Source organism: Myodes glareolus, chromosome 8, assembly GCF_982192425.1.
Source record: "Myodes glareolus chromosome 8, mMyoGla1.1, whole genome shotgun sequence".
Lineage (NCBI taxonomy): Eukaryota > Metazoa > Chordata > Mammalia > Rodentia > Cricetidae > Myodes > Myodes glareolus.
In genome coordinates, this window is record NC_142033.1 from 107,107,645 (window position 1) to 107,135,569 (window position 27,925).

Sequence of the window (27,925 nt, forward strand, 5' to 3'; positions counted from 1 at the left end):
AATCTGGTAAAGGCACACGAATTTCCATATTCCTTGTACTCATAAGGTGTGTCTCTAATGTGAGAGTGTCGATGTATTGTCACTGAAGGTGGAAAACCAATTAATTGTGAACTCGTATCACAGCCATCATGTCTTCTCATAGTAGGGACTACTATACAGCTTTTAAATGTCCTGGGAGAAACAGAGGTACATTGCTTCTTTCCATATTCCTTATGTTCACATGGCTTGTGTTCAGGGTGACAGATGATACAACTATTAAAGGAAGAATAACAAAATAAAAGGTTTCCACATTGTGTTCACATGAAAATTGTTAAGACTCATAGAGATGTGGTATAGGGATTCAGGTTTCTTCACTATGACTTCATATCTCTCATAAATTGCTCCTCTACTAAACTATGGTAAGTCGCACACTATAACTAGTTAAGGAACCCCAAAGAAGGGAAAATCACACACAATAATATCACAACAAAAACTAAGATGACAAGAACTAACAATCACTGGTCATTAATATTCCTTAATATAAATGGACTCAACTCACCTATAAAAAGACACAGGCTAACAGATTGGATACAAAAACAGAATTCATCATTCTGTTGCATACAGCAAACACACTTCAACCTTAAAGACAGACATCACCTCATACGAAAGGGTTGGGAAAAATTTTCCAATCAAAGGGACCTAAGAAATAAGCTGGTGTAGCTATTCTAATATCTAAAAAATTAGACTTCAAACTAAGATCAAGCTAAAGAGAAAAAGAAGAACATTTCATATTAGTTACAGGAAAAATTTATCAAGAGGAAATCCTAATACTGAATATCTATGCCTCAAACACAAGGGCAACCTCCTATGTAACAGAAATATTACTAAAGCTTAAATAACACATTAAGCCCCACACACTAATAGTGAGAGATCCCAACACCCCACTCTCACCACTGGGCAGGTCTGACAGACAGAAACTTAATAGAGAAACAAGGGAACTAACAGATGTTATTACTCAAATGGACTTAACAGACATCTAGAGAATATTCCAACCAAACATAAAAGAGTATACAACATACCTAAACTTATGGGACACAATGAAAGCAGTGTTAATAGGAAAGTTCATAGCACTGAATGTCTACATGAAAAAGCAGGGAAAATCCAACACCAGTGAGTAAAGATAACATCTGAAAACTTTAGAGTAAAAAGAAGCAAACTCACCCAGGGGGACTAAATGACAGGAAATAATCAAATTGATTAAAATTGATTACAATCAAAACAAAGAAAACAACACAAATATTAAAAGAGACAAAGAATTGATTCTTTGAGAAAAATCAGCAAAATAGACAAACCTTTATCCAAACTAACAAAAAGGCAGAGAAAGGATATACAAATTAACAATACCAGAAATGAAAAGGGGACATAACAACAGACATGGAGGAAATATAGAGAATCATCAGGTCATACTTCAAAAACCTATACTCCACAAAATTGGAAAACTTAGAAGAAATGGGCAATTTTCTGGACAAATATCTCTTACCAAAGTTAAATCAAGTCCAGATAAACAAAGTAAGTAGACAAATAACTGCTAAGGGAATAGAAACAGATATCAAAAGACTCCCAACTGAAAAAAGACCAGGATTGGATGGTTTTAGCACAGAATTCTGCAATATTTTCAGAGAAGAACTAATACCAATACTCCTCAAATTGTTCCACACAATAGAAACAGAAGGAACATTACCAAACTCTTTTTATAGGCTACAGTTATCCTGATACCCAAACCATATAAAGACACTATTAAGAAAGAGAATTACACACTAATCTCACTCATGAACATTGATGCTAAAATACTCAATAAAATGCTAGTGAACCAAATTCAAAAAAAAAAAACATCAGAAAAATCATCTACCACAACCAAGTAACCTTCATCCTAGAGATACAGGGATGGTTCATTGTATGGAAATCTGTCAATGTAATCCACCATATAAATAACCTGAAAGAAAAGAACCACATGATCATCTCATTAGATGCTGAAAAAGTCTTCAACACAATTCAACACCCTTCATGATAAAAAGTCTTGGAGGGAGCAGGGATACAAGGAACATACCTAAACATAATAAAAGCAATATACAGTAAGTCAACAGTTAACATCAAACTAAATGGAGAGAAACTCAAAGAGATCCCACTGAAATCAGAAACAAAACAAAGTTGTCCACTCTCTCCAATTAACACAAAACAGTACTTGAAGTTCTAGCTAGAGCAATAAGACAACAAAAGGAGATCAAGGGGATATAAATCAGAAAAGAAGTCAGACTCTATGTGCAGATGATATGATAGTATACTTAAGTGATGCCAAAAATTCCACTAGGGAAATCCTACAAGTCATAAACACCTTTAGTAATGTAGCAGGATACAAGATTAACTCAAAAAATCAGTAACCCTCCTTTATATAGATGATAAATGGGCCAAAAAAGAAATCAGAGAAACATCACCCTTCAAAATAGGCACAAATAAGATAAAATACCTTGGGGTAATGCTAACCAAACAAGAGAAAGATCTGTATGACAGAATTTTAACTCTTTGAAGAAAGAAACTGAAGAAGACACCAAAATATGGAAAGATCTCCCATGCTCTTGGGTAGGTAGGATTAAACACAGTAAAAAATGGCAATCTTACCAAAAGCAATCCACAGATTCGATGTAATGCCCATCAAAATCACCGCAAAATTCTTCACAGACCTTGAAAGAACAATACTCAACTTCATATGGAAAAATAAAAACCCAGGATAGACAAAACAATCCTGTACAACAAAAGAAGTTCTGGAGGTGTCACAGTCGCGAACTTCAAACTCTACTATAAAGCTATAGTAATGAAAAGAGCCTCTTACTGGCATAAAAACAGACAAGAAGACCAACGGAATCCAATTGAAGACCCAGTTATCATTTCACACCACACCTGATTTTCGACAAAAAGCTAAAAATATAATAAAAAGATATATAGTATATATATATATCTTTTATATATATCTTAATTTTATGTATATATACTTTAATAATTAAGTATATTAATTTTAAAAATAAAATTAAAGCATATTCAACAAACAGGGCAGGCATAACTGGATATCAACATGTAGAAAAATGAAAACAGATCCGTACCTATGACCATGAACAAAACTCAAGTCCAAATGGATCAAAGACTTCAACATAAAACCAACCACACTGAACCTCATAGAAGAGAAAGTGTGATGTACATTTGAACTCATTGGCACAAGAGACCACATCCTAAATATAACACCAGTAGGACACTGAGAGAAACAAGTAATAAGTGGGATGTCCTGAATCTGAGAAACATCTATAAAGCAAAGGACACTGTCAACACAAGAAAACAGCAGCCTACAGATTGGGAAAAGATCTTCATCAACCCCACATGAGACAGAGGACTGAACTCCAAAATATATAAAGAATTCAAGAAACTTGATATCAAAAAAAGCAAATAATCCAATAAAAAATGAGGTTCAGACCTAAAAAAAGAACCCTCAGCAGATGAATCTCAAAGGGCTGAAAGACATTTAAGGAGTTACTGAACATCCTTAGCCATAAGAGAAATGCAAATCAAAATAACTTTAAGATTCCATCTTACATTTGTCAAAATGGCCAAGATCAAAAATACCGATGACAGCTTATGCTGGAGACAATGTGGAATAAGGGGAATGCTCATCCATTGCTGGTGGGGATGAAAACTTGTACAGACATTTTGGAAATCAGTATTGTGGTTTTTCAGAAAATTGGGAATCAATCTACCTCAAGACCTAGCTAAAAATAATCTTTTGGGTATATACCCAAAGGTTGCTCGGTCATACCACAAGGACACCTGCTCAACCATGCTCACAGCAGCCTTATTTGTTATGGCCAGAAACTGGAAACAACCTAGATGTCCTTCAACTGAAGAATGAATAAAGAAAAATGAAGTACATTTATACAATGGAATATTCTTCAGGCATAAAAAACAATGACATCATGAAATTTGCAGGCAAATGGACGGCCCGGGGCAGGAGGGGGGGGGGGAATCATCCTGAGTGACATAACCAGACCCAGAAAGACAAACATGGTGTGCACTCACTCATAAGTGGATACTGCATATAAAGCAAAGGATCAGCAGACTACAATCCAGAGCCCCAGAAAAGCTAGGTAACAAGGAGTACCCTAAGAGGGACACATTGATTGCTCTCAGAAGGGGAAGTAGATAAGATCTCCTGGGTAAACTGGAGGTGTGGTGGTAGAGGGGAAGGAATGGAGGATGGGAACATAAGGGAACAGAATGGTCGAGTTGGGGGAGCAACAGAGAGGGAGAGCAATGAATGAGATATCTAGATAGAGATAGCCGTTATGGGGTTAGTGAGAAACCTGGTGCCAGGGAAATTCCCAGGAATCCATGAGAATGGCCCCAGCTAAGCCTCCTACCAATGATGGAGAGGGTGCCTGAACTGGTCTTTTCCTGTAATCAGATTAATGACTGCCCTAATTGTCATCATAGAACATTCATCCAGCTACTGCTGAGAGCAGAGGCAGTGATCCACAGCTAAACACTGCCCCAAGCTCTAAAAGTCGAGTCAGAGAGGGGGAGGAGGGATTATATGAGCAAGATGTGTCAAGATCATGATGGAAAAACCCACAGAGACAGCTGACTCGAGCTCATAGGTGCTCACAGACTCTGGACCAACAACTGTGGAGCCTACGTGGGACCGAGCTAGGCCCTTTTCATGTGGGTGATATTTGTATGCCTTGGTCTGTTTGTGGGGCCTCTAGCAGTGGGACCAGCATCTATCCCTGGTGCATGAGCTGGCTTTTTGGAGCTCATTCCCTATTTTGGGATGCTTTCCTCAGCTTTGATGCAGAGGGGAGGGGCTTGGTCCTGCTGACTTCCCATGGAAGGCCTTACCCTTTTAGAGAAGCGGATGGGGGTGGGTGGGAGGAAGTGAGGAGGACGCATGAGGAGGGGAGGGGAGCTGTGGTTGGTGTGCAAAATGAATAAAAATAAAAATCTTTTAAAAAGTAAAAATAATGTGACATCTTGTTTCTTAAAGAAATGCTTTGTAAACAATGATCTGATAACTGCATGGTATTGTGAGAATTTAATAATCACCACAAAGCTGTGCTTATTTACACTGCTGTTTTTCATTAAAACTTCAGGGTACATTAACATTTCTTCAGCGGTACAAATGTATCAGCTTGCATATAAAAATTACCTTCCATGTCTTCTATAACTTTGACAACGTTCTTCAATATTGTGGTCTTCCCATTTGTAGCCTAAAATACAGTACATAATACAATATATTACTGGAAATTAGGCATAATGAAAATCACTATCTTTGGTGAACATTAGAACAATGTCTGATTCTTCCTCTTTCACATTCAGAATCACAGAAGACTACCAATCTCCAAGGTTTGTCTTTTTAGTTTAAAAAGTGACAGAAAGTTTATATTCCTACCTATAGAAGAGAGGTTCCAGTAGGTTTCCAGCATCACATCTCTGTACAGACTCTTCTGGGAAGGATCCAACAAAGCCCACTCTTCATGAGTGAAGTTCACGTGTACATCCTCATAGGTCAGAGTATCCTAAAGTATCCCAAATATATACATAATAGAAATGATGAGACTGCATTGTAAAAGTTTAAATTCTACTGCATGAACTGGCTATTTGGGAGCCTAGTCTGTTTGGATGCATACCTTCCTAGGATGGAGGTGGGGGGGCTTGGACTTCCCACAAGGCAGGGCACCCTGACTTCTCTTAGGACTGGAGAGCGAGGGGGAGGGGGAATGGGTGGAGTGGGAGGGAAATGGGAGGATGGGAGGAAGTGGAAATTTTAAATAAATAAATGAGTAATTTTTTTAAAAAAAAAAAGAAGTCACACCTCTACTTGCAGCCAGCAAACAAAGCCTATCAGAAAAAAAAATATGTGACTAGCAAGAAGCTGCACTTGGCTCCCATTTTTGTGAGTCTAGAAGCCCTCCCTTTTTCTTAAGCTATTTTTAGGTCTTATGTAGATCCATGACGCCGATAGTGGGTGCCAATTTGTAGCTGGAGAATGCTTGTTTGTTTTATGGCAACCTAGACCTGCATAATCACACAGACACTGTATTATTTACAACACTGTTTGGTTGATAGGTGTATTCCTAGCTAGCTCTTCCATCTTAAATTAACCCATTTCTATTGATCTGTGTATTATCTTGAGGCTGTGGCTTACTGCTAAGGTTCCAGGGAAATCTTTCTCCTTTGGTAGCTACATGGCATCTCTCTACATCTCTGTTAGGATTTCCCACTTGGCCTTATTCTGCCTTGGCATAAGGCAAAGCAGCTTCTTTACTAACCAATGGTAACAAAACATAATCACAGCATACAGAGGGGAATCCCACATCACTCAAGGGGCAGCAACAGGAGGAACTCTGATTTCCAAGTAAGCTTGGTGTATGTTAAGATTTCTAGGACAGCCAAAGGTACACAGTGTGATAGTGCCTGACAAAATAAACAGAGAAACAAAAATTAGAAAGCACTTAAGGGCTCCCTTGAAATTCCTCCATAGACTTAAACATTCATTCCAATTCTGTACTTGTCTATAATAAATTGGAGTGACTCCTCTTAAACTGTAAAGCTAATACTTTCTAGAAAGGCAAGCATTTTAATAAGTTACTGACTTGTGGAGGGCCGGACCACATTCTCCATTGCTTCTAGGAACAAAGGTAGAGATTGACCTCTGTGACCTCAAGGTGTGACAGTACACACCTTTAGTCCTGATGCCTGGGCGGCAGAGGCAGATTGACCTCTGCAACCTCAAGGCGTGGTAGTACACGCCTTTGATCCCGATGCCTGGGAGGCAGAGACAGGCAGACCTCTGTGAGTTCAAGGTGATGTAGCACACGCCTTTAATCCCAGCCCACGTGCTTGGTAACTCTCTACCGCTGCGTCCCTGCCTACTTCCGAGGCATCACCTGGGATAATGGGCAGCGGACCAATCCAAGAGTGACATGTCAGAAGCGAGGACTGTTTCCTTTATAAGGGCTGGGTTCCCCTCATTCTGGGTCTCCGCTCTGGAAGCTGATGCTCTCCCTCTCAAGACGCATTAAAGCTTTACTGCAGAAGTATCCTAAGTGCCCCGCGTCGTTCTTGCTGGCGAGAAGGTAGCGCGGGACAACTGGTGCTCGAAACCCCGGGACGCCGAGGGACCCTGACAACTGCTCGCACCGCCGGAGACCCCTTGGACACAAGGAGGATTCAGAACTGCAGGGTGTTTACTCAGAGAGGTATGACTATTCTTGGACTTTTCGGTTTGGGGCTTGACTTGTTTCCGCATTGGGAAGGTCTCGTAGGGGCCTTGCTACCTCTTTTAGTAGTCCTCTTATATTTTGCCAAAAATTGCTTAGAAGATAAATCCTGCCAGGCTGTTGTTGCGGACGGACAAAATGTATTGGAGGAAGTCCAGGATAGCATATCAGAAACTGAGTGCAGTGAGAGGTTAGGCGCGCCTACAAGAAAAAGAAATAAGGAAATTGGACCCCCCGGTGGTTCTGAGAAAATAAAAATGGGGGAGAAGATTGACCTACAAGGTCAAAAGCTTTCTGATATCAATAATAAGAAAAAAGAAAAAACCAGTAGTTTATATCCTCTGCAGGGGCTTGAAGCTCTGCAAATTGAAAGTGACCATGAAAATGAGCACGAGAGTTCTGGCTCAGGAGAGGAGGTAGAAGAACTAGATACAGAGGAGGAGGCAGAATTAGCCAGCGGTAGGGCCATGAGGACATCCCAAACAGCCCATCCACCTCCTTGCGAGCCGCGCCCTCCCCCAACTTCCCCTTTGGCGCCTCCTTATGAGGAACGCCTTGAGCCAAAGACCTTTTCATTTATGCCTGACAAGGTCAAAAGAAAGTTACACCTGGCCTTCCCTGTTTATGAAGGGGAAAATGGGCGAGTACATGCGCCTGTGGAGTACAACCAAATCAAGGAGTTAGCAGAGTCAGTCAGAAAGTATGGAGTAACGGCTAATTTTACCTTAGCCCAGTTGGACAGATTGGCCTCGTCTGCCATGACTCCGGCAGATTGGGCAGCAGTTGCAAAAGCGTCGCTCATCAGCATGGGTCAATATTTAGAATGGAAAGCTCTGTGGCACGAGGCAGCCCAGGAACAGGCCAGAGCTAACGCTCAGGCCTTAACTCCAGAACAACAGCAATGGACATTTGACCTCCTGACTGGGCGAGGGCACTACGCCATGGCCCAGACAAACTACCCTTACGGCGCCTACTGCCAGATAGCCGATACAGCTGTAAGAGCATGGAAAGCCTTGACAAAAAAGGGAGAAGGGAGCACTCCGCTCACCAAGATTATACAAGGGACGCAGGAGCCTTTTTCAGATTTTGTGGCAAGAATGACTGAGGCAGCAGGACGCATTTTTGGCAATACTGATATGGCCACGCCCCTAATTGAGCAGCTTGTCTTTGAGCAAGCCATGCAGGAGTGCCGTGCCGCCATAGCCCCTAGGAAAAATAAAGGGCTACAGGACTGGCTCAGGGTCTGTAGAGAACTAGGAGGACCCCTGACAAATGCAGGTTTGGCTGCAGCCATCATGTGGTCACAAAGATGCCCTTTTAAAGGGCCAGACACAAGAGTTTGCTTTAAATGCAGGAAGCCAGGACACTTAAAAAGGGACTGTAGGTCATCAGAAAAGGAGAGAGTGCCCCCTATGCTTTGCTCACACTGTGGTAAAGGTTATCATAGGGCAGAGCTCTGCCGCTCCGTTAGGGACGCCCATGGTAAGATCCTCCCACCATTAGGAAACCCACAGATTGATGATCCAAAAAAACGGGATGGCGGGCCCTCGGTCCCAGGGCCCCCAAAAATATGGGAACAAGTTCGTCAGGGCAACAACCGAGGGACCCTTAGAGGCAGAACAAGGATGGACTTGTGCATTCTTATTGATGCCTCAAATGGGGGTACAGCCCGTCCCTGTGCAGCTGCCTGAGCCCCTACCCCCTGGAAGTGTGGGCCTGCTTTTTGGACGTGGCTCGCTTACCCTACAGGGATTAATCGTCCACCCAGGTCTCGTTGATAGTCAGCACACTGCTGAGATACAAGCCCTATGCTCCTGCCCTAGTGGAGTTTTTTCCATCAGTAAAGGAGACAGGATAGCTCAGTTACTGCTTCTCCCGGCAGACATCCACCAGAGGTCGGAGAATAGATTAATGGGGTCAACAGGACAGGATTCAGCCTACTTGGTTGTTAGCCTTCACGATCGACCCAAACTGCCCCTTTGGGTCAATGGTAAATGCTTCGAAGGCATTTTGGACACCGGTGCGGACAAAAGTATTATCTCATCGCACTGGTGGCCACGGTCCTGGCCCGTTACCCAGTCGTCTCATGCCCTACAGGGCTTGGGCTACAGTGCAAACCCCACCATTAGCTCCACCAGATTAACCTGGAAAACAGACGAAGGGCAGTCGGGATATTTTACACCATATGTCCTCCCCCTGCCATTCAACTTGTGGGGAAGAGACGTGATGCAGGGCATGGGATTGACCTTATCTAATACATATTCATCTCAGGCCCAAGATATTATGATCAGAATGGGTCATAGGCCAGGAAGGGGCTTGGGTCGCTCCCAGCAGGGAATACGGGAGCCAATAAATCCTAAACCTAATGTAGACAAACAGGGCCTGGGTTTTTCCTAGGCGCCACTGGGGCAGCACGGCCCATACCGTGGAAAACAGAGACCCCCGTATGGGTTCCCCAGTGGCCACTTACTTCTGAAAAACTGGAAGCAGTGAATCAGCTAATTAATGAGCAGTTGGCTCTGGGACACATAGAACCATCCACCTCTCCGTGGAATACACCCATTTTTGTCATTAGAAAGAAATCTGGAAGGTGGCGCTTGCTGCATGATTTGAGAGCCGTTAATGAACAAATGCACCTCTTTGGGCCTGTACAGCGGGGACTCCCGGTGCTTTCAGCTTTGCCCAAAAATTGGAGTCTGGTAATAATAGATATTAAGGATTGTTTCTTTTCTATTCCATTGCATCCTGCTGATAGGCCTCGCTTTGCTTTTACGGTTCCTTCAATTAATCATATAGAGCCTAGTAAATGTTTTCAATGGAAAACCCTACCTCAGGGTATGTGCCTCAGTCCGACCATTTGTCAGATGTTTGTGCAGGAGGCTCTTAAACCGCTTCGTGAACGGTTTCCATGTTTGCTCGTGGTTCATTATATGGATGATGTACTTATGTGTCATGAGGACTTACAGGTCCTAAAGGAAGCCTACCCACTGCTTGTTAAAAGTTTACAGCTATGGGGTCTTCAAATAGCCGCTGAGAAGGTCCAGATTGCAGACACTGGCCAATTTTTAGGTTCTGTTATTCTTCCTGAAAAGATTCTGCCTCAAAAAATAAAAATTTATAGGGATGATTTGCGAACGTTAAATGATTTCCAAAAGTTGTTAGGAGATATTAATTGGCTGCGACCGTTTTTAAAAATCCCCTCTGCTGATTTAAAGCCATTGTTTGATGTCCTGGAAGGAGATACTCATATTACCTCCCCTCGGGCCTTGACGCCGGCAGCAGAGGCAGCCTTGTTGCTAGTGGAGGAATCCATTAAGGAGGCACAGCAGTGCCGTATTGATGAGACTCAACCATTTGCTCTATGCGTGTTTAAAACAAGAAAGCTACCCACCGCTGTGCTATGGCAGGACGGACCGTTATTGTGGATCCATCCGCATGCTTCTCCTAACAAAAGTATTGATTGGTACCCCGCCGCTATAGCTCAAATTGCCCTTAAAGGCCTTAAAATGTCTGTTAGTCATTTTGGCAAGCATCCAGAGGTTATGATAATTCCCTATACCTCCTCTCAGGTACAAACTTTGGCCGCTGCCTCTGACGATTGGGCCATTTTGGTTACAACCTTTTCGGGGAAAATTGATAATCATTATCCCAAACACCCTCTGCTGCAGTTCACTGCATGTCATCCCATTGTGTTTCCCCGAGTTACATCTTCTGCCCCATTAAAAGACGGGATGACGGTTTATACAGACGGCTCCAAGAATGGTGTGGGAGCCTATGTTGTCGGTTCTAAAATATATATAAAGAACTTTTCTGCCACCTCGCCCCAGGTGGTGGAATGTATGGTGGTTTTAGAGGTTCTTCAAAGATTTCCTTGTCCCCTTAATATTGTTTCTGATTCTGCCTATGTGGTTAACGCTGTTAAATTATTAGAAGCCGCTGGAATTATAAAACCTACTAGTACAGTGGCAGCTCTCTTCCAGAGGATACAGGAGTGCTTACTAAGTAGGAGAGCTCCATTTTTTATCACACACATAAGGGTACATTCGGGGCTTCCAGGCCCAATGAGTTTGGGCAATGACCTGGCTGATCGTGCTACGCGGCTTGCTGCAGTAGCTCTTGCCTCCCCGTTGCAGACCGCTAAAACCTTTCATGATAAGTTTCATGTTACAGCTGAAACCCTGCGCAATTGTTTTTCTCTTACCAGAAAAGAGGCTCGCGATATTGTAACCCAATGTCACAGCTGTTGCCAGTTTCTTCCTATCAGACACACTGGTGTGAACCCCAGAGGGATTACGCCCTTGCAAATATGGCAGATGGACGTAACTCATATCACTGCCTTTGTAAAACTTCAGTACGTGCATGTGTCGATTGACACATGCTCTGGCATTATTCATGCCACACCGCTTACAGGAGAAAAAACCTCTTATGTCATTCAACATTGCCTTGAGGCATGGAGTGCTTGGGGCAAGCCCACATCTTTAAAAACGGATAATGGGCCTGCCTATACTTCTCAAAAGTTTAAGCAATTCTGTGCGCAGATGCAGGTCACCCACATTACAGGCCTGCCTTATAACCCCCAGGGACAAGGTATCATAGAGCGGGCGCATCGCACACTCAAATCTTATCTACTTAAACAGAAAGGGGGAATATTGACAGAGCTGCCCACGACGCCAAGGGTGGCCATCGCCATGGCTCTGTTCACCATAAATTTTTTAAATTTGGATGATAATGGCCAAAATGCTGCAACACGACATTGTTCGGATCCGCAGCGGCCCAAAGATTTGGTTAAGTGGAAAGATGTGCTTTCTAATGAATGGAAAGGCCCGGATCCCATTTTATTGAGATCCAGGGGAGCTGTTTGTGTCTTCCCACAGGATCAAGAAAGCCCATTCTGGCTGCCAGAGCGATTGACCCGAACAGTGAAGAGTGATCCACAACACACGGATTCGCCTGAGGACCTGGCTGCTGCTCCTCCTGCCATTTTGCGGATGGATGACAGAGTACCGATGGAGGATACTCTCAGCTTACCCGAAGCTGTTACCAGTCAGCCATAGGATGGCGGTGTTTCCTCGATTTTTTACAACCAATAAGACTCTGGGCCCCCTCCCTACTGTCCTAGAGATGATTTATAAGCTTGGCCGTAGGACTCCAGTCCTGGTCTGTGTCTCTCATTCCCCTACTTCAAAGAATGGGTGGGGGTGGAAATGTTTTGGAACAGTCCTATGCTATGGATTAGTGTTTCTCCTCTGGATGGTCTGCTGACTCAAATCCCAAAATCGTAGGGACAAAGTGGTTATGGCACAAGCGTTGGCTGCCCTGAAACAGGGGCCTCTACCGATGTGTGGTTATCTATGCTGAAGCAGTAAGGTTTATGCCAACCAGCTCCTGCACCCCTAGGACAATGGTCCATTGCACAGGGTGGAGTGCTTGGCTTAGCTAGCCCTGAAGGTTGTCGAGCTGAAGAGCATCACACAGAGAATGGCCCTCTCTGAGAGATATGTTGTCCTGCATAAGGGTTTCCTGTCGTATATTCCCTTTCCCAGAAAAATGGCAGAGGGCAGGCCGGATAGGTTCCAGGTGTCATGAACCTAGGGGCAGATTCCGTGCAAGCCCATTGTAATGTTTTTCGCTCTGGGAAGTGCGACCTCTATCTTTGCCTTCTGAGGGAGTTGCCTTTCTGCAAAGAAGTAAAAAAAGGGGGATATGTGGAGGGCCGGACCACATTCTCCATTGCTTCTAGGAACAAAGGTAGAGATTGACCTCTGTGACCTCAAGGTGTGGCAGTACACGCCTTTAGTCCTGATGCCTGGGTGGCAGAGGCAGATTGACCTCTGCAACCTCAAGGCGTGGTAGTACACGCCTTTGGTCCCAATGCCTGGGAGGCAGAGACAGGCAGACCTCTGTGAGTTCAAGGTGATGTAGCACATGCCTTTAATCCCAGCCCACGTGCTTGGTAACTCTCTACCGCTGCGTCCCTGCCTACTTCCGAGGCATCACCTGGGATAATGGGCAGTGGACCAATCCAAGAGTGACACGTCAGAAGCGAGGACTGTTTCCTTTATAAGGGCTGGGTTCCCCTCATTCTGGGTCTCCGCTCTGAAAGCTGATGCTCTCCCTCTCAAGACGCATTAAAGCTTTACTGCAGAAGTATCCTAAGTGCTCCGCGTCGTTCTTGCTGGCGAGAAGGTAGCGCGGGACACTGACTGACAGATCAAAGACTTCTCAAAAACATTAGTAAAATAAATGTTGATCCTAAAACAATAAAAAAAACCAGCAACTAAAGGGATGAAGTATATAATGATGGGTCTACAGACAAGCTCACCTGCTGATTTTGAAGAGATCCTAGGTCAGTTCTCAGCACTCACTACAGGCACACAACTTTTCCTATCATGTGTGAAGTGCATGGGCATGAGCCCTAGCACAGGAAGAAAAACCAAAATAACTAATGTGGACTTACTGTTCATCCAATGTGCCCATAAGCATATAAAATGTAGGAGATGCTCCTCAAACAAAAATTAACTAAAAGAGATGGGGTAGGACACTACATATCCACCAAAGTGAAATCTGCTGCGATGATGTTTCAATTTCTAACATCTATTCTCCAACCACAAGGGCACCCACATTTGTAAAAAGAAACACTACTACAGCTTAAATCTAATATTGACCTTCACACAGTGGTAGTGGGAGACTTCAATACCCCACACTCATCCATCTGCAGGTCATCTAAACAAAAACTAGACAGAGAAACATTGGAGCTAACAGACATTATAAACCACATGGACCTAAAGTGATATTCACAGAATATTTCACCAAAACACAGAAGAATACACCTTCATCTGAACAGTGTTAACAGAGCCCCGAGACCTTAGTACAACTGACTCCATGATGAAAATGCCACTCAGACTGTAAAACTCACCACATAGACAGCACCACTTTCCAAAAACAGGAAGTTCCAATCCATCAATGCCCCCAGTTATGGGGAAAATCTCTAAATGTACTAAACTTGCTTTTGACCTTCTGCAGTTCTGCTTCTGACTAACCGTTCTTGTTAACTGAACTATGTCAACCCAGAACATGATTTCTATGCTTAAAGGGTCATTTTGAAAGAAGTATGGGGCTACACTGTGATCCTGTGGTGGCAGGCCAGCTACGAAAAACATCCCACTGGCTTAAAGCCATGTCCTAGCAGTCTTCTCTGGTAAATATGCACATTTCTGGAGATCCTACTGAGTTCCCAAAGACCAGACCTTGGAACACTAGGGTCTCAGAGTCCCTTGGAAGAGGGAGTGCAATGATCGGGGGAATCCTAGTGGAAGGAAAACCTGAGATATTCCAGGTCCTAAGTTGTCTTTGTTAGGATTTTCTTGCTGTGAAGAAGTACCATGAGCACAGCAACTTTTATAAAGGAAAACATTTAATTGAGGCCTGCCTATAACTCAGAAGATTAATCCATTAACACAATGGCAAGAAGCAGGATGGCATCCACTCAGACACGGTGCCAGAAAAGAAGCTGCAGTTCTAGATCTTGATCCTCAAGCATTAGCAGGGGAACACACAGATGTCAAAGCCCACCTTCACGGTGTTGCACTTTCTTCAACAAGGTAACATCACTTCACATGGCTACACCTCCTAACATTGCTACTCCCTTTGGGCTAAGCATTCAAAACCATGAGTCTATGGGGGCCTTCCTTTTCAAGTCACCATATTCAATTTTCTGAACCCCACAGGTTGGTAGCTATACCATAATGCAAAAAAGCATTCAGTCAAATTTCAGACATCCCCACAGTGCATAATAATCTCAAACTTGTTTAAAAGGCCAAAGCTCAAAAAAATTTCTTCTGAAATCTCCTGTAAAATCAAAATAAAAAGCCAAATCACATACTTCTAGCATACAATGAAACATAATAAACTTTATCCTTCCAAAACATAGGGAAAGGAGCAGAGAGGAAATACTAGACCAAAGCAAGACACAAAATTGGTGGGACAAACTCCAAACTCTACACCTCCATGTTTGATATAAAAATGTACTTCAGATCTTCAACAATGGCTGGATTACATAGCTAAAACTTCTCAAGGAGTATCTAAAGCTTTAGAGAAAGATTGAAATTTTCATTTTACACATGGGCCTCAGAGTTCTGACCAGTTAAAACAAATGAACTGGACATAAAAAATGAAAAAATAAAAGAAACCAAATATATATGGAGTTTGTTAGCCATTTGGGCAAGAAGTTGCTCTTGCTGGGACTGTTTGATGGTTTGCTGTATGAACTGGACATGCAGGACCCACAGAGAAATGACTGCTGAAGTTGCCTAAAGGTGAGACAGTCCTCTGGGGGTCCTGCTTCATAAGAGAACTGCCAGACATTTTGAAGGACACAGAAGAAAACATCTGATGAACTTGCTATTACAAGGCAAAACAGATCTTCAAATTTCCTGCTTCATAGGAAAGTATGCCAAATACTATGGGTCTGTAGGATGAATATGAATGCTCCAACATTACAGAAGAACTTTGGGTGACTGTCCAGGCAGCAAGATGTCTCTGTCAATTCTAGAGTTTTGGAAGTTGTTTACAATGTACTTCCTGTTTACTTAAGTAATATAATATTATATCCTTCTGGAGTCTTTGATGGAGTTGATGAATGGATAGTTAGAGTTTTCCTCAGTTATGATAAAAGATAAAATATATATAAATATTGTAACTATAATTCTTACTTGATATCTGTTTTGTTATATGTAATTTTACTGTTAAACTTAAAATCTTCCTTTTTATTTAAACAGAAAAGAGGAAAGGATGTGGGAAGTCCTTCTGTCTATATGTTGCTTTTATTGGTTAATGAATAAAGGAACTGACTTGGCCTGATAGGGCAGAACAGAGCTAGGTGGGGAAAACTAAATTGAATGCTGAGAGAAAGAAGGCAGAGTCAGAGAGAAGTCATGTAGCCCCGCCAGAGATAGACGCTGGAACTTTACTGGTTAAGCCACAGTCACATGGGGATATACAGATTAATGGAGATGGGTTAATTAAGATGAGTTAGCCAGAAATACACTTAAGTTATTGGCCAAACAGTATTGCAATAATATGGTTTCTGTGTGATTATTTCAGGGATGAGCAGCCGGGAACAAACAAGTTGCCTCCTACAACACACAAGTATTCACTCTATTACTCACTATTATTATTAGTAATAATAATAATAGTTAGTAAGCTCACACTAATCTATTTCCCCTTTTTTAGTATAATAAAGCATTATTTATTTAGGGGTAGACTCACAGATCACAGTCCACTGCTTGAACAGAGAGCAGCAACCAAATCCAGCAGCCAAAAGAGAGAAGGAATGTGCATTTTACATTGGCATTTATAGTATAAGAGGCCACACCCAAGTGGACAGGTAACTTAAAGGCTCCTGGCTGAAGGATTTCCTGCAGCAAGTTCCGGAAAGACGTCTTTTAAAAACTTCATTATACAAGTATTGGTACTTTGCCTGTATGCATGTCTGTCCTCCATGTCTGTAAAGGGTCTTGAATTCAGAAGAAGCTTATTGGAGTCCCTGTAATGGGACTTACAGACAATTGATGGCTGCCATGTGAATGCTGGGAACTGAACCCCAACACTCTGGAAGAACCAGTGCTTTTAACTGCAGAGCCATCTCTAAAGTCCTGGTAGAAGTAAGTTTTCAAAACAGCCTGTGTGAAATGTTTAGGCCTAACCATGCCTCCCAAGTTCCTGGGAATAAAAATCCAGTATTAAGTTTCTGAATAAAAGGCTCTTCACTGTGTTCAGAGCTCTGACTGTTCATACAGGTGACCAAATTTCAGTTCCTTCCATCCACATGCCAAGTCAAAACTGTCTCTAATTATAGTCCCAGAGGACATGGAATCCTCTTCTATGCTCTTTAGGGCATTGCATGCACATGGTGCACAAACTTATACATAGGAAAAAAATCCCCATTCACATAAATAAAATTTCAGATCATAAAAAGAGAAATGTAGTATCACTTCAGTATCTGTGGTGCAGGAACACACATCCCAGCTCATCAGAAAGCCTGCCTAAGCTACAGAAAGAATGCTAGGCCTACCTGCCCCACATTTTAAATACTTCGTTACCATGTTCGTGTGAAATGAGCGAGGGGGCATGTGCCTACTCCGGTGCTTGTGGGGGTTAAAAGACAATGTTGTGGATTCTCTCCTTACCTTTGCTATGGAACCATCTCTTTGGGCTAATCCTATCCAATTTAAGGTGCCCTGTTTTGTCTGTTGTTTGTTTTTGTTGTTGAGACCGTACCACACTATGTAGTCCTGCTAGCCTAAAACTCAGCATTAGACCAGGGTGGCTCAGAACTCAGAGGAATCTGTCTCTACCTTCAGTGGGCTGGAATTAAAGGGATGCTGTTAAAATTGCTGGCCCTTCGAGACTCAACATTTCCATGTACCCAACTGTACATGGCCTTAGATGTGGTAATTGTGTAGGAGGAGGCAACAGGCTCTAGGTGCTGTGGCACAAATAACTGTGTTAATCAAAACCAAATCAAACCACTGGCTATATATAAAGAAAAGAAATTACATGATTAACCTGACACTGTGGTGCTCTGATTCAAAGGTGGTCACAAGCAAAGCCTGACCTGAAAGGGTAGCATCATGATGCTGGTACCCACTGTCTTAAAATCTTAGAGTCATGAAAGCTTTTTCAAGGTTGAATTCTTGAAGATGCCAGAATTAGATGCATGTTTGCAAAACTATAACCCTAAGAATTGGAGTTGGACATTGTCAAAATTAAATCCAGATTCTGGTTAAAACGATTAAGACAGGTCTTAGTATGCTATTGACATGGGGGAAAGGCATCCACTAGGACTAATCTTGGCCTGAAACTGCAGAGGTGACTGACTAGGGGAATTAATGCGGGCATGGGGGCCAAGTAAAGAAGTGAGCAGAAAATCTGTGAAAGGGTGGTCAACAGAAGATGGGCTTGCTGTCCTGAAACTGGATTGTCCTACCCGGTTCCTGAGGGCTGGGAACTCTCCCTTTGTTTGTGTTCCAGGAACTACATAGTAGAAAGGTAGAGCTGACTCCTATAGGTTCTTATCTGAGATCCACAAGGGACAATGACATGGGCATTTTCCATACAAGTTAGTCACTCTCCATACAAGTTAGCAAATAAATAATTGTCATTTAAAAATTAAAATGTATCTAGATTCTCATAAAGAAAGCCACTGATTCCCTCTAATTTGGCAAGTTTCCTGTCTCAGTTTCCTTCCCTACACTACCCCATCTTACACTTCAGCTTGTGTGCTCCACACACCCCCACCTCTACCTCACAATTTAGCTTGACAGTCATCGGTGTCATTTGAGGCACCCAATTCCTGACACAGACACTCAAGAAAACAGAAATCCAGTTCATCAGCAACATGTAGCTATTTTGGTGGAACACTCCTATCAGAGACCATTGTGTTTATATCACCATAGGTAGTATAAATATATTATTTTTCCTGGTAAAATACTCTTTAGATATATTTAAATTTTTAGTAAGTCAAACCAAAGTAGTATGACAGAATACTGCATGATGAAGTATTTCATTATTAGTTTTGAATTTGCAGTAACATGAGAGAGAAATTTGTGTTTGTTGCCTTTTGCCTCAGAATTGATCTGCAATCCCAGTACTTGGAGGCTGAGACAGGAAGACTAACTTCAAATAAATCTAGGCTACACGGATGCAACAGCTTTCGGGCAGCTTGGGCTATGAAGATATTTCAAAGTGTATTTCTGAAAGATAAAGGGTCTTTTAAAAAGATAATAGTGTGCCAGTGATTTAGCTTGGTGGGTACAAATGCTTAGCATGCCATTCCGAGCCAGAGGACACGAATTTTGAAGCCAGTATGCAGGTGAAAATGAAAGGAGAGAACGGCTTCAGAAATTCGTGCTCTGACTGTCCCTACACGCGTGCCCTCATACCTCTGATGGTGCTAGAGCTAGGGGGAAAAGTTCAAAGCTCTAGCAGCCCTCCTGCCTCAGCCTCTCCAGCTCCTGAGATGAGATGCATGCACTGAGAGACTTCTGGTTCAGAATTATGCGCCAGAGACTGGAAAACAGTCACTCACCACCGAGAACTCTCCGCCGCAGAATGGAAACTGCCCAATCTACCAGTTCCTCGGAAAGTTTCAGGATTTCTGTAGAATTTCAATGCTGACCCATTTCTGCCAGCGGCCACTCAGTCTCTTTAGAAGACGACTCTTCCAATCTCTACTCCTTAAAGTCCTCTTCCTTCATAAGGTCTGTACTGGGCAAGGGACCTCAGGGCCCTGCTTGTGCGTCAATACAAACTTAATGAAGCCAAACACACTTTGCACAGTTACATGTGGCATGACAGTAGTGACTGTGAGGAGGGGCACCCCAGGTGGCCTTGTTGAAGGACACGGGGTAAAGGGACCCACTGGACTTTCAAGCAAAGGAATGAGATAATGGAGAGAAGCCAAACAGCTGAGGAGAGCTGCTAGGGCAAAGCCAATGCAGCGTCACTGACTGAAATGAAAACCACTTGAAGAGAGGTGGGAAGGAGCAGGTGGAGGGGGTTGTGGGGCACAAGTGCAGCCTTGAGCACCGTGAAAGTGTGAGTGTGAGCAAGTCAGTCACAGGTGCACACAAGACACCTCCAGCACACCGTGGCAAACAGTCTCACCGCTAGGAAATTACCAAGGTACAAAGAAATGTTCAGTTGTGCTTACCAAAGCTTTCAGAAGAAAAATCTGACCTAGAAAGGCCCAGCAGGTTAGACTCTACTAAGGGTCCACCATACACAAATGAAACAGAACAGGAAAGGTGAAGAATAGAATTGGAGATTGAACCCAGGTGTGGTTCTCAAGGCTTTAATTCCAGACACCAGAAAGAAAGAAGAATCTGGACTGCAAAGTCATCCCTGTGCTACAGAGATGTGATAAACTAATTTAATTACATAGATCTGGGTATGTAACTGAGTTGGCAAAAATGCTGGTTCATCCTGCAGGGAGCCCGGGACTACTGGTGTGAGCTTCTGGTGGGTCACGGGCATGCGTAATTAATAGGTCCTGCTAGAGGTGTGTCTGGTTGGTCAGCCTCAGTCTTCTGTGTGCTAGATGAGGATGGTCACAAGCCCTCATCACTATCACTCCTCAGGGGGATCAATCTGTCTCATGGAAGACAGTCGGTCAAGGTTCAGGGTGCAGCCTCACCATCGGGAAGGTAGCTATTCTCATATGCTGTATACAGGGGTGGGGAAGGGATTTCTGTCCTGGGAGGTTTTGCTCTTCCAGCAACCAAGGTGACTCCAGGTTAGGACAATGACTTATATCTATGCCCTGAATTAGGAAGCTGAGACAGATAGATGCAGACTGAGTAGGGAGCCCTTTTTCCTCCATTTATATACCCAGGGCCTGAAGGGACAATCCCATGAAACATTCAAATACGGGTTTTTACTAGTCTCACATTTCTTGTTTGTCTGGGGGAAAGGGTCTCACTCTGTAGCTCTGGACTGCCTAAAGTCTCGAAGCCACAGACATCCCCCTGTGTCTGCCTCCCAAGGACTAGGATTGAGCCCTCCCTAGTTTTAGCACTTACATTTTCCTTCCTTCCTTTTTCCCTTCCTTCCTTTTTCATTTTTCACAACAGGGTTTCTCTGTGCAGCCCTGTATTTCCTGAAACTCACTCTACAGAAAAGGCAGGCCTCAAACTCAAAGATCTGCCTTTGCCTCCTGAGTGCTTGGATTAAAGGTATATACAACTTACATTCCTTAAAAGGGAGTAGGGCTGTAGCTTGGTTGGTAAAGGGCTCGTCTAGGAGGTGAGATGTGGAGAACACAACATCCAAGTCAGCCTGGGCAACAAGAACACATAGAAGAAAAGTCACTCCAAGCATCTCTTCTCCTGCCTCTCATGCCTTTCCATTCTCAGGAAGCTGTGGTCTGGGTAGAATCCCCACTGCTTGTGTGTCTTTTAATATGTGTTGAAAGTCCAGGGCCCAGCGCCAACTGCTCAAAGTAAGCAGGGAGCTGGGGTAAAATGGGAATGGGAGCCTGGGGGAAACAAGAGCTGGGGTTTCCCGAGGCTTCTCTTGTCAAGGGAGAGATCTGCCACTCCAGGGAATTTGAAGAGATTGGGCTGTTTAAATCTTCACTGTTTGTTGTAGATTTGATACCTCAATGCTTGCTTAAAACATTCTCAGGAGGCAAAGGGGACTAATGACTGTGTTTGGCACCAGCACTTGGCAGAGGTGTAAAGTGAGGCTGGAGCCCTCTTCCAGGAATTTACATGGAGGAATAGTTTCTGGAAAAAAAAAAAAAAAGAGTCCTCATGTGGTGAATCTGAACATCCTCGATTCTTCATTTCTATAAATTAACTGTTCTGATCGTCTACAAAGGGCAGACTTAAGGCCTGCAGAGGCAAGGAGCTGGACAAAGTCACACAACCCATAGAGTGCCAAAAACTTAATTCTCAAAAAAAGGCAAATTCAACAAATATGTATTTGTCAATTTATTTTGGAGCTTGGCCAGATAGCCAAGCTATGTTCAAGCACATCCTCCTTGCCTCAACCTACCAAGCATTTTCTGGTCTCTGTAGCTATGCCAGTATAAGAAATGTTGAACGAGAACCTACCAGTAATCAAGTCTTGAACTGATTCCTTAGGAATCTTACTGTGAGATAGGATGTACACCTACCATTTGGATAGTTAATGAAGAAACAGATCTGGACAGCACAGGTGGGCGTTTGTTTGGCTGTTTTTTTTTTTTTTTGTCTGTTTGTTTTTTTACAAAATTGTCAGGGAGGTTGTCTTAGGGTTTCTATGGCTACAATAAATACCAAAAGCAACATGGGCAAGAAAAGGTTTATTTGGCTTACATTTCCACATCATTAGTCCATCACTGAAAGAAGTCAGGACAGGAACTCAAGCAGGTCAGGAACCTGGAGGCAGAAGCTGACACTGAAGCAATGGAGGGTGCTGTTGACTGGCTGGCTCTGCATGGTTTTCTCAGCCTGCTTTCTTTTTTTCTCAGCTGCTTTCTCAGCCCAGGGATGGTACCGCCTATAATGGCTGGTCCTTTCCCATCAATCAAAAAGTAAGAAAATACCCCACAGGCTTGTATACAGCATGATCTTATGGAGTCATGTCCTCACTTGAGGCTCCCTCCTCTGTGATGACTGTAGCTTGCATCAAGTTGACATAAAAGTTGACACTAATGATTTGCCTTAAGAGGATTACATGTGAACCTGGATGTGTGATCTCTGAAGTGGGGGAGAACAGAAAGCAGCTGCCAGAGTCTACATCCTGCTGGATTTAACTCCTGGGGTTAAAGAAATGCAAATGGGTTCTACTGTTACTGCTTCAGTTTGCTTAGGAAGTCTTTACCCCAACTCTTCCAGAGCCTTTTAAACAGTACGCCAAGCTGACCAGGTGCACATGCCTGGATTCAGGCATCCTACTAACCAGGGCTGCACCGGGAGGTCAGGAGATAAGTGGCAACAAAAGGGAATTCTGTCTTAAACACAACATTTCTGTACAACAAACAAACCAACCCAGGGCCCAGATCATTTTACCACGAAATTCCATCAAACTTTCAAAGAAAGGTTATTATCAGTACAATAAAAGTTATTCCACAAAACAGAAACAGAAAGAACACTGGCTGTCTCAGGACTTCTATTGCTGCAACAAAACATCACGACCAAAAAGAAAGCTGGGGAGGAAAGGGCTTATTTAGCTTATACTTCCCACATGGCTGATCATCACCAAGAAATCAGAACAGAAACTCAAACAGAGCAGGTTCCTGGAGGTCAAAGCTGATGCAGAGTCCAAAGAGGGGTACTGCTTACTGGCCTGCTCTCCCTGGCTTCCTCAGCCTACTTTCTCATAGAACCCAGAACCACCAGCCTAAGAATGGCACCACCCACAGTGAGCTGAGGCCTTCCCTATTTATCACTGATAGAGAAAAAAATCTTACAACTGGATCGCATGGAGGAATTTCCTCAACTGAACCTCCTTCCTCTATGATGATTCTACTTGAGTCAAGCTGAAACACAAAACCAGCCAGTAGAGCTCCAAATTCATTTTATGAGGCCATGTTACCCTGAAATCTAAACTACATAAAGAACCAACAAAGAAAGAGAATTACAGACCAATTTCCCTTATGAACATAGATGTAAAACTTGTCAATAAGAGATCTAAAAACGAAATCCAAGAACACATCAAAAGATCATTCACCATGCTCAAGTAGGAATCATCTATAGCCATCATCAAACTAAATGAGTAAATCAAAATTCTATAATCACGAACTAAACAAGATTGCCCACTCACACCATATCTATTCAACATGGAACTGGAAGTCTTAGCTAGATCAATAAGACAACCGAAGGAGATTAAGGGAATATAAATTGGAAAGGAAGACATCAAAGTATTTTTATGCAGATGATGCAATAGTATATGTAAGTGACTCTAAAAATTCCACAAGGAAACTCCTATAGCCGATAAACACTTTCAGCAAAGTGGCTAGATGCACAATTAACTCACAAAAATCAGTAGCTCTCCAAATGACAAAGGGGCTGAAAAGGAAAGCAGGGAAATAACACCTTGCAAAACAGTCTCAAATTATATAAAATAGCTTGGGATAACTCTAACCAAGCAAGTGAAAGACTTATATGATAAAAACTTCAAGTCTTTGAAGAAAGAAGCCGAGGAACATATGGGAAGATAGAAAGACATCCCATGGTCATGAATTGGTGGGATTAACGTAGTAAAAATGGCAATCCCACCAAAAGCAACCTAAAAGATTCATTCAATGCAATCTCCATCAAAATCCAAACACAATTTTTTTACAGACCTTGAAAGATAATTCTCAACCTAAAATGGAGAAACAGAACACCCAAGACAGCTAAAGCACTTCTGAACAGAAAAAGAATTGTTGAAGGTCTCACCATTTCAGAATGCAAGCTGTACTACAAAGGTATAGTAATAAAAAACACATGGTATTCACATAAAAATAGACACACTGATCAATAGAATCGAATTGAGACCCAGGAATGAACCTACATGCCTATAGATACCTATAGATACCTGGGTTTTGATAAAGATGCCAGAAATACACACAGAAAAGACAGCTGCACCAACAAGCCATGCTGGTCAAAATGGATGTCTGCATGTAGAAGAATGCAAACAGATCTATACTCATCATCCTGCACAGAACTCACGTCCACGTGTGTAAGAGACTCTATGACCCAGCCCTGTGTAAAATGTTAGCTGCGGAGTACTGCAGGCTCACACACAAGCCACAGCCGAACACTTGGCATCTCAATCCTCTCACCTGACTAAACTGAGACAACCAGGTCTGTAGGAACCAACATGACAGAGTTGCCCAATCGGAAATTTCAGTGGCTCAAGGTAACCTCCCACAGGATTTGTTTTCTTTCATTCATATGGTATGAGTTTATGCATGCTGGGAAAGTACACAGAAAGGCACTCACCCTGCCCAATCAGGATCTTCATTATAAGAGAGACACCTGCAGGACAATGACTTCAAGAACCTTTACCCTCACTATGGCCTAGCCTGTTTCCCCTGCAATGTACACAGTAAACCATTCTTTCTATTCTGGTCTCAATGGAGACCAGATATGATAGATATGCTGCACACACACCTCCTTAGTTCCACACACTAACAGGAAAATACAATAGATAGCCCACTGTGTGACTCAAATGGAGAGTTTTATAAGTCTGTGTTCCTACAAACCTTTAATCAAGAATTGAGGAGGTGGAGTCAGGAGGACAGCAGGGTGGATGTCCTGTGGGCCTAAACACCGGGATCAACTCAAAGAGAGTAAACATAACAAATCTTGTCTCAAAACGGTGTTTGAAAGCTTGAAGGTGCAACTGTTCCAGAATTAGTGCACCTTCCCAATGAGATTAACTGAGAAAAATCTCTTCAACAATTACAAGTCTTCCACTATGGATGACACTCCAACAAGGGCAGGCCAGGAACAGATTTGACAACTTATATACACTATAGGCTTTGTGCATGCCACATGTGCTGTCGACCTGGAGAAATACTGCGAGTGCCCCCTGCCACCATGGCCTGCTCAGCTGGCTTCCTTCTAAAACTCGGGCTCACCTGCCCAGGGTAGGAAGGCCCCTATTGCCTCAATCAAGAAAACACTCTTATAGCTTTGCCTACAGGCCAGACTGACTCTAGCATGTGGCAAGTTGGCCAATCCTAACCAGTATACCTGCTGCATCATCTCCCAAGTCCCAATGACAGAGTGTTAAGCAAACCTCAACTCTCTTAACACTTGTTTTTCAGCATATACTTGCACACACACACACACACACACACACACACACAAAATTGCAAAGTTTAGGACTGGAGTAATGGCTCAGCAGTTACCACCACTTTTTTTTTCCTTGTAGATGTCCCGGGTTTGGTTCCCAGCACTAACATGGTACACACAATCATCCCTAGATGCTGTTTGCATGGGGATCTGATGCCTCCTTCTGTCTTCTGTGAGCACAAAACACACATGTGGTCAACATACATACATACATGCAAGCAAATCACTCATACACATGAAATAAAATAATATTGAAAAATTAAAAACATATACCCTCACATCTTATGTCATCAAAGATAAATATGCCAGAAATACAGAGATGTGACAAATATCTGTAACCAACACTATAACTTTGTAATTAAAAGAATTAAAGAACTCTTGATCAAAGGAGAGAAATTACTTGATTGAAGACAGGAAGCCTCATTATTATTTCAGTACACAATTGAGCTATAAATCAGCAACAGTCCAATAATATTTCTAACAATTTTTGCTGTCAATAGAAACCTGACGTGAAAAGTTCATCATAAATAAAAACTGGTCTACACAAGATTGAGTACATAGCACACACACTGACATCATCTGATTTCAAAACTTCTCGTATGACTGCAATAAATATTGTACTGTCTGGGAAAGAATAAAGGTATCAACAGAACATAAGAGCAAAGTTAAAAATTAAAAAAAAAAAACACTATTTCTACAGAGTCAACTGTAACACATTAGGCCGGGAAACTCAGTGAGTCTGGCATTACTGAGGCAAGTGACTGGACTACCCTGGTATCTGCAGGCAAATGTGTTACTGATATAGAGTTTATGTCCTGCAAAGAATTAACTGCAGGCGGATCCTGCAGGTGAATGTTCAGGACCAAACGCAGAACTTCTGGTAGACACTAGAGTGACTAGGGCTCCAAGAGTTAGCAAAGCTGCCTTCCTAGGTGACAGTAAAAACAGCGCATGCGCGCGCTCTGTATTGTGACATCACACTATGGCACTATGCAGGCACAGCACCCAGGTACCGGTGTTCTGTGCAGGTTCAGCCCACAGATGGAAGTTATTCAGAAGCCGCAGGACCCGAGAGCTGCAGGGACAGCAGGGACCTCACGGGGCGCCGCGTCCGGCGGTTTCCACAGCCCCGGGAGGACCCCACACCGGCTCCCGCGGTTCCTCCCGTCTGGGGACGGCGGCCCTCGCTCACCATGGCGGATTCCGAGCTCGCCCCGCTCTCCCCCACAGCTCCCGACCGCGGGTCACAGCGCAGCAAACGGAACCACAAAGCCTCCCCCAATCCCGGAGTCGCCGACCCTGCAGCATGGAGGACAGGAAGTATCTTCCCTTCTTCTGACTGGCGGCCTAACTGGAAGCCCTGATTGGCTACTGTGTCTTGATTGACAGTCGCAAGCACCTTACGGACAGAGTGTTTTGAAAGCTCGCAGCACTGCGGTTCCCAGCCCTGAGTGCATCTCCAGGCACAGACCTGTCCCAGACCTGCAGAGATGGGCTTTGTAGAACTTGCGCCTGGACTGGAAAAGTCGTTCCTGCACTACCTGCACGAAGCAGGCACTTCCCTTCTTCCTCTGGGTACAGGTTGTTAAAGCTCAAACTCACTACAAAAAGCTGAGGTGCATACTTAAGGTATCAAGGCAGACCCTGGCTACCAAGTTCTCCCTGCATCCCTCAGTTCCTACCTGTGACAGGGTATGGCTTGCATACTCCTAACATACCCTGAAGTAGTCCAGCGCAGGGGTTGGGTTGCCCTTCCCTATAAATCCAACCATTTTGGTTACCTGATTGTTTTTCTGTCTCTGTCTGTCTGTCTGTCTGTCTTTCTCTCCCTTCCTCCCTCTCTCTGAAACATTAGCGTGCAGCCCTGGAAGGCCTTGCCCTTCTCCCCCATTGTCTCTGCCTTTCTAAAAGCCATTAGAATAAAATTCCTAAAGCTAGCCACCAAGGTCTGATTCCTTACTTGTCTCTTTTCCCTTCCTGAAGCTGACTACCAAGGTCCAGCAATCAGAAACCCCCTTTTGGCTCACCTAATTAACATGCCCAATTAAAACTGATCTAACAAAGGCTTTCCCCTTTACTTTTATAAACCGCCATTTTCCTGTTGGCCACATCTATCTCCCCTCTATCCAGAGGCAGTCCTTTGTCCTCTGGGACAAATACCACTGCCCCCTCCCTTGTCTGGTTCCCTTTCTCTTATCCTCTCTCTCCTCTACCACTGCACCCTAACCCATTCTAACACGGACCTCCCCTTTTTCTCTTTGCTGATGTTTCTCTGCCTGACTCAGTAAGCAGTCACTT

General features: G+C 43.3%; 1 protein-coding gene across 1 annotated transcript; it reads right to left on the reverse strand.

The window, feature by feature from the left end:
- Nucleotides 1-26,956, reverse strand: LOC125396608 (zinc finger protein 431-like). The gene is made up of 5 exons (XM_087909302.1): nucleotides 26,820-26,956; nucleotides 5,468-5,594; nucleotides 5,225-5,285; nucleotides 2,656-2,717; nucleotides 1-252 (listed from the first exon to the last, which is right to left on the reverse strand). The coding sequence occupies exons 1-5, from the start codon at nucleotides 26,820-26,822 to the stop codon at nucleotides 152-154; spliced, it is 354 nt and encodes a 117-aa protein (XP_087765428.1). The 5' UTR covers nucleotides 26,823-26,956; the 3' UTR covers nucleotides 1-151.
- Between the last annotated feature and the right edge of the window lie 969 nt (nucleotides 26,957-27,925).

Coding starts and splice junctions, on each gene's coding strand:
- LOC125396608 (XM_087909302.1), bottom strand. Junction 5,286..5,467: donor CTGGAACCTCTCTTCTATAG/GTAGGAATATAA, acceptor ACTGTATTTTAG/GCTACAAATGGGAAGACCAC. Junction 2,718..5,224: donor AGTTATAGAAGACATGGAAG/GTAATTTTTATA, acceptor TGTTCTTTCAAG/GTCTGTGAAGAATTTTGCGG.